Source organism: Lepidochelys olivacea (genome assembly GCF_965140295.1).
Source record: "Lepidochelys olivacea isolate rLepOli2 genome assembly, chromosome: 4".
Lineage (NCBI taxonomy): Eukaryota > Metazoa > Chordata > Testudines > Cheloniidae > Lepidochelys > Lepidochelys olivacea.
The window spans coordinates 118,138,308-118,154,947 of NC_140414.1; the positions used below are offsets into that span (position 1 = coordinate 118,138,308).

At 40.8% G+C, this 16,640-nt stretch overlaps 1 protein-coding gene across 1 annotated transcript in view; it reads left to right on the top strand.

The window, feature by feature from the left end:
• Positions 1-3,371: 3,371 nt before the first annotated feature.
• Positions 3,372-16,640, top strand: part of LDB2 (LIM domain binding 2) — a 490,344-nt gene continuing 477,075 nt past the window's right edge. Inside the window, exon 1 of the mRNA XM_084627461.1 lies at positions 3,372-3,474. Coding sequence (XP_084483587.1) covers positions 3,455-3,474 — 20 coding nt within the window. The 5' untranslated portion in view covers positions 3,372-3,454. The remainder of the gene's footprint in view (positions 3,475-16,640) is intronic.

A 16,640-nucleotide genomic window follows, 5' to 3' on the forward strand; every position in this document is an offset into this window, starting at 1 on the left:
GGGGAAGCCGCAGGAAGCAATGGGGCGGTGGGGGGGGAATGCGGCATGTCCAGGGGAGGAGACGGGACCAGGGATTTGGGGAAGGGGTTGGGAAAGGGCAGAGTTGGGGCAGAGCTAGGGGCGGGGGGGCACAAAAAAAAGTGGGGGCGGCCAAAAATTTTTTTGCTTGGGGCGGCAAAAATCCTAGAGCTGTCCCTGTATGGGGGAAAGGCTTTTTCAAAGAGGAAGGTTTTACAGCATTTCCTAAAGATGGTTAGACTCTGGATTCACCTGCTCTCCTTTGGAAGTTTATTCCCTAGCCAGATCCCACTGAGTAAGAACGCTTTGGCCCCACATCATCTTCAAACTCAAAATATTGTACGAAATGGCAGCAAAACAGTGTTTCTTCTTTTTCTTTCCTGATCATGTCAACTTACTTAAAAACTTTGTCTCTTTGCTTTATAGTTGTGTAAAGTACCATGACACTTATAGTTTCTTGAGAGATAATCATAAATAGCCCTGTCACACACTGAATTTGTTCAAGACAGAAGGAATTATGATCTGTTTTAAATTAAATTTCACTTATAATGGGAGAGTATGGTTGGCCTTTCAGAAGTGAAAGCCTTCAAACTTTTCTGTGATCATTATTAACTAGCTAGAAAATAATAAAATGTAGTCAGCTGAGTTCCCTGTGAAACTAAAACATGTGTGAGGAATGGTGTTCCTCTCTGTATTTGTGAATCTGGAATCAATAATTAAAACAGCACCAAAAAAAAAAAAGACTAGAAAAATAAGCCATAAACCCGTGTAGACCTTTCTCAGATCTGCTATCTGGTTTTAGTTTCTAACTTCATAGTAATTAAAATCTTTGCAAAGTTTCTCAAGTAAGTGGGGAGTAAAGACATTATGAAGCGACTCTGGGGGATGAGTTCGCTGAGTTTCTTTCCCCTCCCTTTAATTTCCTCTTGTTTAATTTTTCTGTCTTGAGCCTTTACCTGACATAACGAAAGCTTTCCTTTCATGATAGTGGATTAATAAGCCTATATATTGTTTTCACTATAAATGTACAAAGGAATTTGTATTAGGAAGTTTTCTGAAAGGTCAGCAATAAGCTTTTCAATAGAAATACCCTGAATCTGACTTTTAGAGGTGCTGAGAATCCACTGTTCTAGCTGAAGTCAATGGGAGTGGTAAGTGCTCAGCATATCTGAAAACCTGTTCAAATTTGGTTTGGGTGATTTTTCAAGATATCTCATAGATTCATAGATTCTAAAGTCAGAAGGGGCCATTGTGATCATCTAGTCTGACTAGCTGTACAACACAGGCCATGGAACTTTTCCAGAAAAATTCCTATATCATGGTTTTTAGAAAATCATTCAAACTTGATATAAAAATTGTCAATGATGGAGAATCTACCATGACCCTTCATAAATTGTTCCAGTGAATAATTACTATTACTGTTAAAAAATTATGCCTTATTTACAGACTGAATTTGTCTAGCTTCAACTTTTAGACATTGGACTGTGTTTTACCTTTCTCTGCTAGATAGAAGAGTCTATTTTTAAATATTTGTTCCCAGGTAGCTGCTTATAGACTGTAATCAAGTCACCCCTTACCTTTCTCTTTGTTAAGCTAACTAGACTGATGAGCTCTTTGAGTATATCATTATAAAGGCATCTTTTTTAATCCTTTAATCATTCTTGTGGCTCTTCTCTGAACCCTCTCCAGTTTATCAACATTCTTCTTGAATTGTGGGCACCAGAACTGGACACAATATTCCAACAGGTGTCACATATAGAGGTAAAATAACCTCTCTGCTTCTACTTGAGATTCTCCTGTTTATGCATCCCAGCATTGCATTAGTTCTTTTGGCTACAACATCTCACTGGGAGCTCATGTTGAGCTGATTATCCACCATGACCTCCAATTCTTTTTCAGAGTCATTGCATTGTTAAATGGTGTAGGGCCAAGAATCAATCCCTGTAGAACCCAACTGGAAACACGCTTGCTCGATGATGAGTTCCCATTACAATTACATTTTGAAACCTATCAATTAGCCAGTTTTTACGGTGTGCCACGTTAATTTTATATTGTTCTGGTTTTTAATCAAACTGTTGTGCAGTGTCAAGTTAAACACCTTACAGAAGTCTGAGTATATTACAGCAACATTATTACCTTTATTAACCAAACCCGTAATCTCATTAAAAAAGTACCAAGTTAGTTTGACAGGATCTACTTTCCGTAATCTATATCGATTTGGATTTATTACATTACCATCCTTTAATTGTTTATTAATCAAGTCCTGTATTAGTTGTTCTATTATCTTGCCTAGGACTGACATCAGACCTATAATTACCCGGGTTATCCCGTTTACCCTTTTTAAATATTGGCACTACATTAGCTTTCCTCCAATCTTCTGGAACTTCCCCAGTGCTCCAAGACTTATTGAAAATCAGCTTTAACAGAGCTCTTCAGTCAACTCTTTTAAAACTCTCGGATGCAAGTTATCTGGACCTTTAGATTTAAAAATGTCTAACTTTAGTAGATCTGTTTAACACCCTCCAAAGATAGGAGTAGAATGGAAAGAATGTGATCATCACCATATGATGAGACTATACAATCTGTTTTTTCCCCAAATAAGAACAGAAACATTTATTGAATGTTTCTGCCTTTTCTGCATTGTTATTGATAATTCTACCATTTCCATCTAGTAATGGACAAATACTATTGTCAGGATTCTTTTTGTTCCTAATATATTTAAAAAACACCTTAGAGAAAATCGGTCAGATCATAAAAATACCATGTTTGGCAGGAGTGGCAGCCTTTACGCCTCCTCTCAAAGGGAAATATTGTCATTGATTGCAGCAAGAACAAAAGTGAGTCCTAACACGATAGCAGGGGTGGAGAGGGTCACAGCTGGGTTGTCAGAATCTTGGGGTATTGAAAAAAGAAATATGGAATTAAGATTTTATTATTTGAGTAAAATAGCATAGTGGAACTTTTGGCAGGGACTTGGGGAGGAGGTATGTGAGGAGGAATCAAATGAATCTATCACTTTTTTTGTTTAGGTGCTTTTGTCATGCTTTAAATGTGTGTAAGTTTTTCCTGCACAGAATTATAAAGATAAGTGTGGCTTCATCGCTGGGGTTTATGAGAGGTATACTTTAGCAGACTTTTAACCTTCCTTTGCTTACAATAAGTTTGCCGTCCTTTTAAAACCCTTTGATTCGATGGCTTTTGTTCCCCTTCAAGGGGGACAGGGCTGCCTGGTTACTCAAGCAGATGCCAAGCTTGTGATTTGCATTTGATGAAAGCCACTTATGAAAGCAGAATCAATGCTCAGATTTAGAAACAGTAAACGTGAGTACTGGCTTGTCATTTCTTCCTAGGATATTGTCCTATAAAGTCTCTCAAGTTCCTCTCTCCACAACATCTTCCTGATATCTCTGCTGCCCTCCTGTATGATCCTGGCGATATGTTAGACCGAGATGCAGGGTAAGTAATGTTTTCTCCTCCATTATCTTCATTTTGTATTCAACGGCAAAAGCATGGAATAAAAATGTAGCCATTGAAAATAATCTGTTATAAGTTGATCAAATGAACCATAACCAAACTGTGTGTCTGAATGGTCCTAATCACAGAACACCAGAGACACAACAGGGAGTTTACTGCAAACAAAATAATGTTATAATAATGCAGTCACAGCAGTGGCTATAACATGAGCATTAATACATGTGTTTATATACAGGTGAAGAGAGAATGGCATAGAATACATCAAATAAAGCAAAAGAAATGAAGTTGAGATGGGTTATATATGACAGCGAACCAATCAAAGTTAGAGAGGAGAGAGGCTTTATCTTGAATGAGGTTAACTGGAAACAAAATGGCATTTAATATATTCATGTTTCTAACATAAAGATGTGTGTCTGTGACATTACCCAGGGAGTCTTTACACATGAGAGTGCATAAAGAGTGTGTGTGTGTGAGAGAGACAGACAGACAAGCAAGCATGTGAGACACAACCTCATGGATCTTGATTTTAGACTAGTAGATTAGCTAGTGTGTGCTGTTGTATTTTCACCAAGACCAGTGCAAGGCAAGATGACATATGGGGACACTGGAAGTGTTTTAAATGTTTTGTTTAAGGGAGGTAGTGTTTTCCCTTTTGGATTCATGGAGCATTGTTGATATTTCACGTATAAAGCATCAAGGGTAAGAACCTTGTTGACTGTTCCAATCTTTAGATACTCAAACTCTTATTAATGTGGCCTGATAAAAAGACCATCAGAGAGAAATGTTGCCATTTCCCCTGAATAAAGGCTAGAGTGAATCTAACTTATCCTAGATTGAGGGTCCTACCGACCCACTCTCAGCAAAACTCAGTTCAGTAGGGTGGTGTATGATAGTTCTGAAGGAAGGGCTGGGAGGTTTGTGTGTGCCTGAGACAGAACTTTCAGAGGTGCTGGATCTGGATTAGGAAACTCGCTCCCACAAGCAATGAGATGACCACTGATCTCAGTATGTTCAGAAGCTCCCTTCTTTGACTTGCCTTTCCTCCAGTTTCTTCACACACTCAGACACACAGCACACCCACTCATTGACACATGAACATAAACAAATTCTTACACATGAATCAAGCTACGTGAAGGGAAGGAAGAAAGAGGGAGAGATGGTCACTATAAGCGTTGATTTTTAAATACTTCCTAGGCAGTCAGATACTGCAGTGTTGGGGGCCTTCTAAGTAACTACACAGAACATCTGAGTGTAAGATTTTGCAACTACAGGCTGTATAAACTTTTAAAATTTAACTGTTTATATAGGAAGTTATCAGTTAACTGTCTTAATTGTTTATATAGGAAGTTTTAACAGGTTTACAAATTATCACTAGCCAAGCATCAGAAATTTCTTTAGTCATGTTTATTAATGCAGGCATGTATCTCAAACTTAATATTCAAAAACGTTCATCAAATATGATTCTTGTTTGGTGTATTCTGTCTGAGTATTAAATAAATGATAACCAAGTAGCAAAATGTCTACTTATCCTCTATCTATTTTGCTGGGTATACGCTTGATGCCTTAATATTTCCATAATAAACTTCCATATTTTTTGGAACTACCCTACTAATACTGGGCTATTTTTCTTTTTCTAATGAGAACCTACCAATAGTCTAGCAGCTGCTTGCCAATAAAAGATTAATTCTTCATTTCTCTGAGTGTGACCATTTCCACTAGTAAGTCCCTGGAGGATTATCATAGGACATTTGGTAATAAATAACCACCAGTTTGTAATATTTGGTTATGAATTGCATCCATGTACCCTTTAATATTTGAACATGTCCATCATAGGCATAATATTTTAAAATGTATGTATAACAGTGTATTATGGAACTCTGTCAGTTTAATACAGAGCGTTTTATCTTTTGTAAGTCATATTTTTTCAGCGATAATATCTTTTAAATATGTAAAATGAGAGGTCAAGTTACACAGAAATGGTATCTTTTTAGGCCTGATTTTTAATAGTAAAGTGTGGTTCTACTTTGAAAAGTGAGTGTATGAAACATACTGTGGAGTTCTGTGTTCATGGTTGGGTGTTTATGGGCCTCTGGGATTGCCAGAGCCAGCTTGCTCCATTTACAAGTAAAAATGCTTTTCCTAGCTGTGCAAATTCAACCTGGGCTATGTCAGTCAAGCTACATGTTTTTTTCCCATGTACCACAGTAACAGTAACACAGTAAAAAAGATTTTGCAAAACTAAGTTTTGCCTTTAGTCACATCATTGCTACCCCATGAAGGTGTACCCTTCTGCCCATCAGAGTTGGCAGCAACAAGGGCTGGGTTCAGTATCTAGGGGTTCCGTTTCAATAACACAGTGCAAAACCAGCTCAAGCCCCCATCCAGTGACCTAGGACAATTACATACCACCCCCGTGGGTGCCTCTGAGGGGCAATACTTCCCCTCTTGCAAGCACAGAGTCTGAGTATAGCAAAAGCCTTTTAATAAAGGAGGGAAACAATGCAGCACTATGTTGCGGAAACACCACAAACAGGATTCATAACATAAACCATGAGCAAAAGACCCACTCCCAAGTAAGTCTGGCAGTGTCCTTTTCCCCTCAGGGTCTTAAGTCCAACAACCCAACAATCGCCTCACCCACAGTTTCTGTCCTTGGTCAGTGCAGCCCCAGAGTTCAGAATTTCATCTGCAGAGTTTACCTCCCAGCCTGGGTGGAAGTGGGGGGAGGTATGAGGGCATCTTACATGCTCCACTGCCCAGATCAAAGGCCACTTGCCACACCTCTCTGTGGTGTTCTGCTGCAGTCTTCACCACCAGCTGAGCCTCTCCACCAGCCGCCCTGCTAGCCGTGCCTCTTGGTCTAATGCTTAGACCTAGGTATCAATAATGTCAGCTCTACAACATGTAACAAGACTCCTCATGGAGTCAAAATTAGCTCTGTTATTACACAGTGCAGAGGTCAAAGTGATGTTTGGGTCCCACACTACCAGGTACACATATCTATCCCCAGCTTCTCTCAGTTCACTGGGCTTTGGAACCCATGTCCCTTGCCTAGCGAGTGCTACTTAGTTGAGGGTGAGTCCCTCCATCATAAAATGCCAAGTACAGTTCTACTGTCCTTGATTCCATAACCAGGATAACAACCCTTTACTACTTCTGCCCCAGTAACAAAGAGACTGGGGATCCCACAGCAGCCAAAGCGACTATTTGGGCAAGCAGTCCCATCAGGCTAGGTTGGGTGGGTGTGCCCAGGCAAACGAGATCAGCCACTGAAGTCCTTTTCCACAGCTCACCACCAGATGTCAAGGTAGTCATGGACCTACCTTGACATCTGGACTGAGAGTCAATCTGACTCTGCTTACAAAGGCAACGGGTTTGCATAGTTTTAACTGAGAGAAAAATTTGCCCTTACAATTGAAATTTAGTTAATATTTTATTTGCAAAGGAACAGAATAGAATCCAGCTCCCTCTCCAATGGCACTTTAGAGGCAACATGGCTAACAAGAGTAAAAAGACTCACTTTTTCTCCCCTTGCCCACGAGGAGATGGAGATTTAGTAGCGGTGGTGTAGGATTCTGGGGGCTATATGAGGAAGCCAGCTAATTCTTGTTGTATTTATTTTGTTGCTGGGTTATTTATTATGATCTGGGGTAATGGACATGTCTTTATTAGTGTATTTTAAATAGATTATGAGTGTATTTTTATAGGTAATTGAATGGGTGCTTTTTCATTTTAGCTTAATAACAAAACAAATAAATACAAAGCAGTAAAAAGGTATGTTAGTCTCATTCATCAGATATTGTTCTGAATACATACAATTCCAGATCCCGTGAGTAAGAGAGTGCGACTACTTTCATGTAGTCACTTCTAGTAGAGCCTCACTATTAAAACCTCCAGATAAAGAAAGTCTTTGGAGGTTATAGTAATAGAAATTCCAGATAGGTAGTAGAGATCACTGCTCAGAGGGACAAAATCATTTCAGTTCTTCTCTTGTCTACACTGGTACCACTCCATTGATAGGGGTGGGATTGTACTGGTGTAAATTTGAGTTTAATTGGCTCAGTAATTTGAACCTCTATAACTGAGCTGGATATCAGTGAATTGATGTTGGAGGAGAAAACTGGAAAGTTATCAACACAGAGTGAAGTACTATGCTGTGCATGTGCTTCCTGCATACCCAGGGTTTGAGGAGGACATTTGTCTATTGCAGTGGTGGCCAGCAGAAAGGGAGGGCAAGAGCCAGCCTGCATAGGTTCTAGCAGATGTCTGACCTGCCACCACATAGTGATCACTTCTAGCCCAACTGTGACTCTTGCCCGTCTTGAATGAACTTGGGATCCACTTGCATTTGTACTAGGATGCAGAGCATCCTAGATACATTGTTACTTGTCATCTGCCTTTATTTTAGATTCTAGATATTCTAGAGTTTGTATCATCCAAGACCAAAATTTGAATCTCCCCAGAGAGAGAGCTGGGGGAGGGGGTGGTAGGAAGAGGGGAAAACTGTCAGGCAAGTGGATGATCAGAGGAAATGTCCGTGGAGTAGACACCACCCCAATCTGCCACAACCCTTCTATACCACTAGGGACAAGTTCTCTGACAGCACTCCCAGCAGTCATACCCTTCTGCACTCTTCCTCCAACAGCGATGAGCAGCTGAAGTCACTGCTCAGTTGTCAGATTGCACCACAGGCTTTGCTATCACTGTCTTACAATTCTCTTCCTTTCCTGCCTGTCTGACAAGGTCAGTATCCACTCCAAAAGACCCTTCACTGGCACCCTTTTTGCATTAAGTTCACTCCTCATCCCGACACTCAATGCTCTGCATAACTCTGCTCCAGGCTTACATCCACATCTCTTCTCTCATTCCCCATTTCATACTCTATGTTCCATCCATACCTCTTACCTGACCACCCTCCTTTGTCTTCTGCTTTGACACATGATTTGATACCTATTTCCATGCTATCCCTTCTGCCTACAATGACATTTCTTGCAATTTGCCAGTAAAAAAATCATTTCTTTCAACTTGCCTCCCCTTCTTAATCTTTGCTCTGGTACAATCCTGATAGCTCTTTTGGGCACTGTCTATAGAATGCCTAGCACAATGGGCTCCTGGTCCATGACTGGGAATTCTATGTGCTTCGATAATACAAATAATTAGGGATCCATGTCTGTCACAGAGGCCACAGAAGTAGCAGATTCCATGACTTTCCGCAACCTCTGGGACTTCTGCAGTGGCCAGTCTGGCTGACCCCAAGGTGCCCAAGCAGAAGCTGATGCAGCTGGCCCCGGGGACCGTCCATGCAGCGGTTGGTGCAGCTGGCCCCAGGGACCGCCTGACCAGCGGTCCCAGGGGTAGCTGGAGCAGCTGCTGTTGGCAGCCCCCGGCCACTGGCCCCAGCTCCTCCCCCCAGCAGAAGCCTGCCGGCTCTTCCTGCAGCAGTAGCTCCCCTGGTGCCCCCCAGCAGCGCCCCCCCTCCAAGATTTAGTCAAAGGTATTTGTAGTACAAGCCATGGACAGGTCACGGGCATGAATTTTTGTTTATTGACTGTGACCTGTCCATGACTTTTACTAAAAATATCCATGACTAAAATGTAGCCTTACAAATAATAATAATCCCTTTCTCACCTGTGACTACACATGGAAAGTAAAGGCCAAACAAACATCTACATGTCAGATTGAAAAATCTCAGACCCACAGCACATCCTCTTGTAAATAGCAATCTCTCTAGAGCAGTTTTGCCTTTTGCCTTGCTTTCTGCTGTTAGCCTCCCTCCCCAATCATCTGTCATGATTTGATCATGATTCTTTCTCAGTTAGGCTGCTAGCTCTTCGGATCAGGGACCTTGTTTTCTCAGTTGTCTGTAAAGTGCCATCCACACCAATACACTGTACAAAATAACTTCTGTTTTATTGTAGACATGATTATTTGTCCACCTATTCAGAACCAGAGTTGGGGTTTGAGTTCATTTTATGTGATCTCTTTTGTGCCTCAGATGGAACAGATGGCTCAGCTCAATACACATCTGGATGTGGATTATAAAGAATTCAGACATTAGACTGTATCAATGCAAAGTGAAACCTGGCTATCAATATCAGTTTGCAAACTGACAGGTTTCAGAGTAACAGCCGTGTTAGTCTGTATTCGCAAAAAGAAAAGGAGGACTTGTGGCACCTTAGAGACTAACCAATTTATTAGAGCATAAGCTTTCGTGAGCTACAGCTCAAACTGTATTTTTTGGGGGACGGGAGATTAGGAAAGCTTCCTGTTAACATTCAAATCATACTTAGGGATAGTTGCTATGAGCACACTTTAAAAAAAATCCCCAGACATGACTATCTATTGAGCACCAATAATATGCTTGGCCAGGGACAATGCAAAATTTAGCCATATGCTGCTTGGAATTCTCTCGGGATCTTGCATTGGGTCACTTATCTGTAAGTGATTTCCAGAGGAAACAGTATTGCAAAGGCATCATTTGCTATGGGTTGCCCTTCCTTCTGTTACCTCTGACACATGATGTTACAGCAAAGCTGCCTGTGGTAAGAGATGGTAGTTGCGTTGCCTTAACAGGAAACCGACCCTTACCCAATGCTCTGTGTACTCTGTGGCAAGCTGGATCTAAATCATATGCAATGCCCCATGGGTTCCATGGAATTCCAGTTCCGAGTTCTGTGGCAGACTGGCAGAAAGTTTTTCTTTCAATATTGATTCTGGAGACTCCCAAATATACGGGTTCCAGGGATTTTCTTTGTGCTTAGATTTCTATTTTTTCTGTCAATTGGTATGGCTCGGTTTTGTTATCATAAACTCAAGAGCTAAATGGATGCTAACACAGTTGAACTGTAATAAATCAGTCTTGCCTAGTTCTTACACAAACTAAATAGTTAACCAGCCAATTTTCAAGACCCTTAGGTATGGCCATCACATTGTGAATACTCAAACACCATGTTTGTGAAGTCTCCAATGCTTCCCTCAACTCCTGCTGGCTTCACTCTCATCTCTGATTTTTCTACTACATTTTCTCTAAACCTCTTTCCACAGAAGATGAAGTTCATTGGAAGCTTTTTCCTGCTTAAGTTAGATGGGCTGATTTTTGTGACTTCAGTGTCATGGCTTTTATTACGATTTTCCTTTGCTTATTGTTTCTGTGTCTTTGAGAAAGGGTTCTACACTGAATGACGTAGGCAGATGAAAATAATCAGTACTAGAGCTGTTTCAAAAATATCTGTTACAACTTTTACTTGCAAGAAACTGTTTTCAAAATGTTTTTCCCCCCATCTGTCTCTAAATCAAGAAATAAAACAAAAAGCGGGGGAGAAAAGAGAAATATAGAGGGGGTTCTAAATGAATGTTGCATAACAAATCAAATCGGTTTCACAAAGAATCAAAGGCATGACATTTAGGACTTGGGAGCCATTATGCAACATCAGGCATATTATTCAGGTACATAATGTGCTTTTCTTAAATCGTGCTAGGTAAATCTGGGCACTCAGGACTCCTCCTCATTCAGATTTGACTTTTCCTCATCCAAGCTGTTTGCATCTGCGTTGTATTGAACTAAGTGCTGCTGTGCTACTATGCAGTGGATAAAGAGGCAGTTAAGTTCAATGACTATCTGTGATTGCACTGTGTAAATATTACATCGATCTGGAAAAGCCCCATCCTCTTTCTTTCCAGGTTTGAGACATCTCTCCCACAGGTTTGAACTAAGAAAAGCACCACCTGACAAAGTCAAGGAAACGTTAATTTTCTCTGTTTTCATAAAGTGAATGTTTTCCAAAGCAAGGAGGTTAAAAGTGAAGATTACTGTTCTCATAGGGGAAGTTATTTTGAACAAGTAGACAAAGATTTATCATGATCTTACTGCTTATAATGGAAATAAAAATAGAAGAGTCAAAATAATAATTTAAAAGGGAAGCACATGAGGACACTATTTGGAAGCATACAAGGCAGATTTCACTGTTTCAGCAGCCTTGGCTTTTTAGCAAGAAGTTTTTTAAATAAAATGTTGGTGTTTTTTCTGTATTTGTATTTTTTTAATTGCACCTGTTGCAATCTGTGAGTTTACACAAGTGATAAAAAGCACATGAATTAAAGCCTAGGTCAGATAAACCAAGGTCAACTCAAAATTTGCCAGGACATGGGAGGCGGGGAGGGGGGGCGGGAGGGGACAAAACCCCTCAGGCAAAAGCCCATATTCTAAAGAACAACAAGCTTCAGCCCTCTCAGACCAATGAGTGAAGCAAATTTTAGGGTCAAAGCCAATTATTTAAATCTAGGGACTGTAAGCATGAACATCTCACTTCATCTCAACTATGTGGATGGATCATAAAGTATCTGTCTGTCTCTAAAATGGCCAGGATCCATACCATATGGGCTTTATGGATCAAAGCCAGCAACTTATACCCACAAATTCAAAGCCACTACAGTCTTGTGAAGTACAAATGCCCTATGACCTATGTGAGAAGTTATACTAAGCAAGACAGCTGCACTAGCAGAAGTTACTAGTGAACTTCAAGAGTAGCTCATAGTGATAAGCCATTCCAGAAGTGACAAAGGCATGGATTGCTGCAGTGAGACCCAGGTTTGAAAGGAAAGGTCACAACCTCCTTGCAAAAGGCGCAGACATCAGCTCTATTATCTCCTCTCAATGTTTTCCCCAGTCCAGTACATCACTTATGATTTATGTAGATTGAGCATCAGACAGTTAGTTCTCATCCAAGCTGTAATTATGGCTAGACAATTGAAAAAAGGGAAGAACAGGGACTATCATTTGGATCTGATGAAAAGGACAAACATTGATATATTGCCGTCACAGCATCCCAAAACTTTACTCTCTCTCCTAGTGGCTTTGCATACATACCGTGAGAAAAGAGGTGAAGTTATAGAACCTAATGGACCCCACGTAGTCCTTGGGTCAGATGATCAATTTGCCTTCAAAACCAATCAAAGGTTCAAGACTAGATAATGCCACAAAAGTCCCTTTGTCATAATCTTTCCCCAAGAAAGGTTAGAGATTGTGAGGGACTGAGATTGTCAGTGCAAAGAGATGGTTTCTTGAGCAAGGGCCTAACAATCACTCATCTGAGAGATCCTGATACTAGGCCCTCCTGTAGGAAATTGTTGACAATTTTGATTTTGCCAGCTCAGTAGCCTTGCCTACTATTAAGGGTACCCAACACTTAAGATCCTGTTTCTAGTTGCTTAAAACTTTGCTAAATTTAAACCATTTGGGTTGAAATTTTCTCTATTGGGTGTCTGCCCCAGGCTGAACTTTCTGGGGAAAAAAATCAGCCAGAATGGTTTAGATATTTCCAAAAATAAGACTAGGGAAAATAAGTTGTCAATGTGAAATTCTGGTGACCATTTCTTTGAAAAGCTCTACAGCCCCCATGCTTTGAAGCAGGGACTTAAAGTTTGGCTGGCAGGTGGCTTTTGTGTTAGGGATGTGCCGTTTATTATACCCATGGAAATCTGTCAAATTTGGCCAAATTATCAGCCTTTGAAAAAACACAGTTAACAGATGCTGAGTACAGAATTCTTAGTATTTAGCAGCTAAATTCCCTGAAGATGCTGTCGGCAATGGATAGCTGCCTGCTCGGGGCTGATCAGGACTATCCCTGCAATTGTAGCTGTGGGCGGCTACAGTCTGTGCCAGGACTGAGTCCAGGCACCTGAACTGAAAGCAGGGAGCCTGTCTCCCTGTGTTCGCACTGACACCCTCGTCCCCACCCTCTGGGCCCTGGCAGAATGGAAGAGGAAGTTTCCTGATTCCGATGCAAAAGGGACAAGAGCTGGACTTGAGGGGTGAGGGAGGGTTGGAGGGAATAGATTGGGACAAGGAATTAGGAGAGATGGGGGTGGAAACTAAGGCTGGAGACTGGTGGGGGAAGGAAAACTGGGACTGGGAGTTGGGGTTGGGGACACTGGGCCTGGCTGGACAAGGAGACTGGGATCCACCGGAAGGGGACTGTGAATGGCTGTGTTAGGAGACTGGGAGCTGGGAAGGAATAGTTGGGGATGGGTTTGGGGATTAGGAGACAGAAATTGGATGAGAAATCTGGGGGTAGTGCTTGGGACTGACTAGGCAAGGAGACTGGGATTGAGAGCCAGTGAGTTGGCATGGGGAGGAATATGCTGAGGGGGAAAGGAACAGAGCTGACTGAGTAGCTTGAGAGTGGAGGGACAATGGGGACTGGTAGGTCAAGGAGATGGGGGAAGAAGCTGGGATGGGTGTGGGGAACTGGGAATGGAATAAGGAATTTGGAAGGGTGAAACTGGGTCTTGCTGGGCAAGGAGACTGGGACAAGGATGAGAAGCCTGAAGAATGGAGACTAGGTAAAGAGAATGGAACCCATCAATATGAGGATAATTGAAATCCCCCATTATTATTGAGTTTTTTATTTTTATAGCCTCTCTAATCTCGCTGAGCATTTCACAGTCACTATCACCATCCTGGTCAGATGCTCAGTATTATATCCCTACTGCTATATTTCTTATTATTCAAGCATGGAATTACTATCCATAGAGATTCTATGGTACAGTTTGGTTCATTTAAGCTTTTTACTTCATTTGCCTCTGCGCTTTCTTTCACATATAGAGCCACTCCCCCACCAGTAAGACCTGTTCTGTCCTTCTGATATATTTTGTACCCTCATATTGATGGGGTACATGTCACCTCAGGACGGGATGCAGAGATAAAGTTTCTTGATACCTTAAATGACTGCTTCTTGGAGAAGCTAGTCCTGGAACCCACAACAGGAGAGGCAATTCTTGCTTTAGTCCTAAATGGAGCACAGGATCTGGTCCAAGAGGTGAATATAGCTGAACTACTTGGAAATAGTGACCATAACATAATAAAATTTACCATCCCTGTGGGGGGAAAAACACCAAAGCAGCCCACCGCAGTAACATTTAATTTCAGAAAGGGGAACTACACAAAAATGAGGAATTTAATTAAACAGAAATTAAAAGATACAGTGCCAAAAGTGAAATCACTGCAAGATGCATGGAAATTTTTTAAAGACACCATCATAGAGGCTGAATTTAAATGTATACCCCAAATTAAAAAACATAATAGAAGGACCAAAAATGTGCCACCGGGATTAAACAACAAAGTAAAAGAAGTGGTTAGAGGCAAAAAGGCATCCTTTAAAAAGTGGAAGTTAAATCCTACTGAGGAAAATAGAAAGGAACATAAACTCTGGCAAGTGAAATGTAAAAAACAGAAATAGGAAGGCCAAATAAGAATTTGAACAACAGCTAGCCAATGACTCAAAAAGTAACAGCAAAATTTTTTTAAGTACATCAGAAGAAGGAAGCCTGCTAAACAACCATTAGGGCCACTGGACAAGAGAGATGATAAAGGTGCACCCAAGGAAGATAAGGCCATTGTGGAGAAACTAAATAAATTCTTTTCATCTGTCTTCAGTGCAGAGGATGTGAGGGAGATTCCCACACCTGAACCACTCTTTTTGGGTGACAAATCTGAGGAACTGTCCCAGACTGAGATGTCAGTAGAGGAGGTTTTGGAACAAATTGATAAATTAAACAATACTAAGTCACCAGGACCAGACAGTATTCACCCAAGAGTTCTCAAGGAAACTCATGTGGAATTGCAGAACTACTAACTGTGATATGTAACATATCATTTAAATCAGTTTCTGTACCAGATGACTGGAGGATAGCTAATGTAATGCCATTTTTTAAAAAGGCTCCAGGGGTGATCCTGGCATTTACAGGCCGGTAAGCCTAACTTCAGTATAAGGCAAATTGGTTGAAACTATAGTAAAGAACAGAATTATCAGCCATATAGATGAACACAATTTGTTGGGGAAGAGTCAACATAGTTTTTGTAAAGAGAAATCATACCTGGCCAAGAGCTCTAGAATACTAGAATTCCTTGAGGCGGGTCAACAAGCATGTGGACCAGGATGGCCCAGTGGATATAGTGTACTTAGATTTTCAGAAAGCCTTCCACAAGGTCCCTCACCAAAGGCTCTTAAGCGAAGTAAGCTGTCATGAGATAAGAGGCAAGGTCCTCGCATGCATCAATAACTAGTTAAAAGATAGGAAACAAAGGATAGGAATAAATGGTCAGTTTTCAGAATGGAGAGAGGTAAATAGTGGTGTCCCCCAGGGGTCTGTAATGGGAGCAGCCCTATTCAATGTATTCATAAATGATCTGGAACAAGGGGTAAACAGTGAGGTGGCAAAATTTGGACATATTACTAAACTACTCAAGATAGTTAAGTCCCAAGCAGACTGCAAAGAATTACAAAGGGCTCTCACAAAACTAGGTGAATGGCAATAAAATGGCAGATGAAATTCAGTGTTGATAAATGTAATGCACATTAGACAACATAATCCAAATTATACATATAAAATGATGGGATCTAAATTAGCTGTTATCACTCAAGAAAGAGATCTTGGAGTCATTGTGGATTGTTCTCTGAAAACATCTACTCAATGTGCAGCAGCAGTCAAAAAAGAGAACAGAATGTTGGAATCATTAGGAAAGGGCTAGATAATAAGACAGAAAATATCATATTGCCTCTATATAAATCCCTGGTACACCCACATCTTGAATACTGCGTGCTGATCTGCTTGCCCACATCTGAAAAAAAGATATATTGGAATTGGAAAAGGTACAGAAAAGGGCAACATAAATGATTAGGGGTATGGAGTGTCTGCCATATGAGGAGAGATTAATAAGACTGGGATTTTTCAGCTTGGAAAAGAGACAGCTAAGGGGGAATATGATAGAGTTCTATAAAATCATGACTGGTGTGGAGAAAGCAAATAAGGAAGTGTTATTTATTCCTTCTTGTAACACAAGAACTAGAGGTCACCAAATGAAATTAATTATTTTAAATAAACAAACAAACAAAAGGAAGTATTTCTTCACCCAACGCATAGTCAACCTGTGAAACTCTTTGCCAGAGGATGTTGTGAAGGCCAAGACTATAAGAGCGTTCAAAAAAAGAACTAGATAAGTTCATGGAGGATATCCATCAATGGCTATTAGCCAGGATGGGCAGGAATGCAAAACTATGCTCTGAAGTGTCCTTAGCCTCTGTTTTCCAGAAGCTGGGAATGGGCGACTGGGGATGGATCACTTGATGATTACTGTTCTATTCATTCTC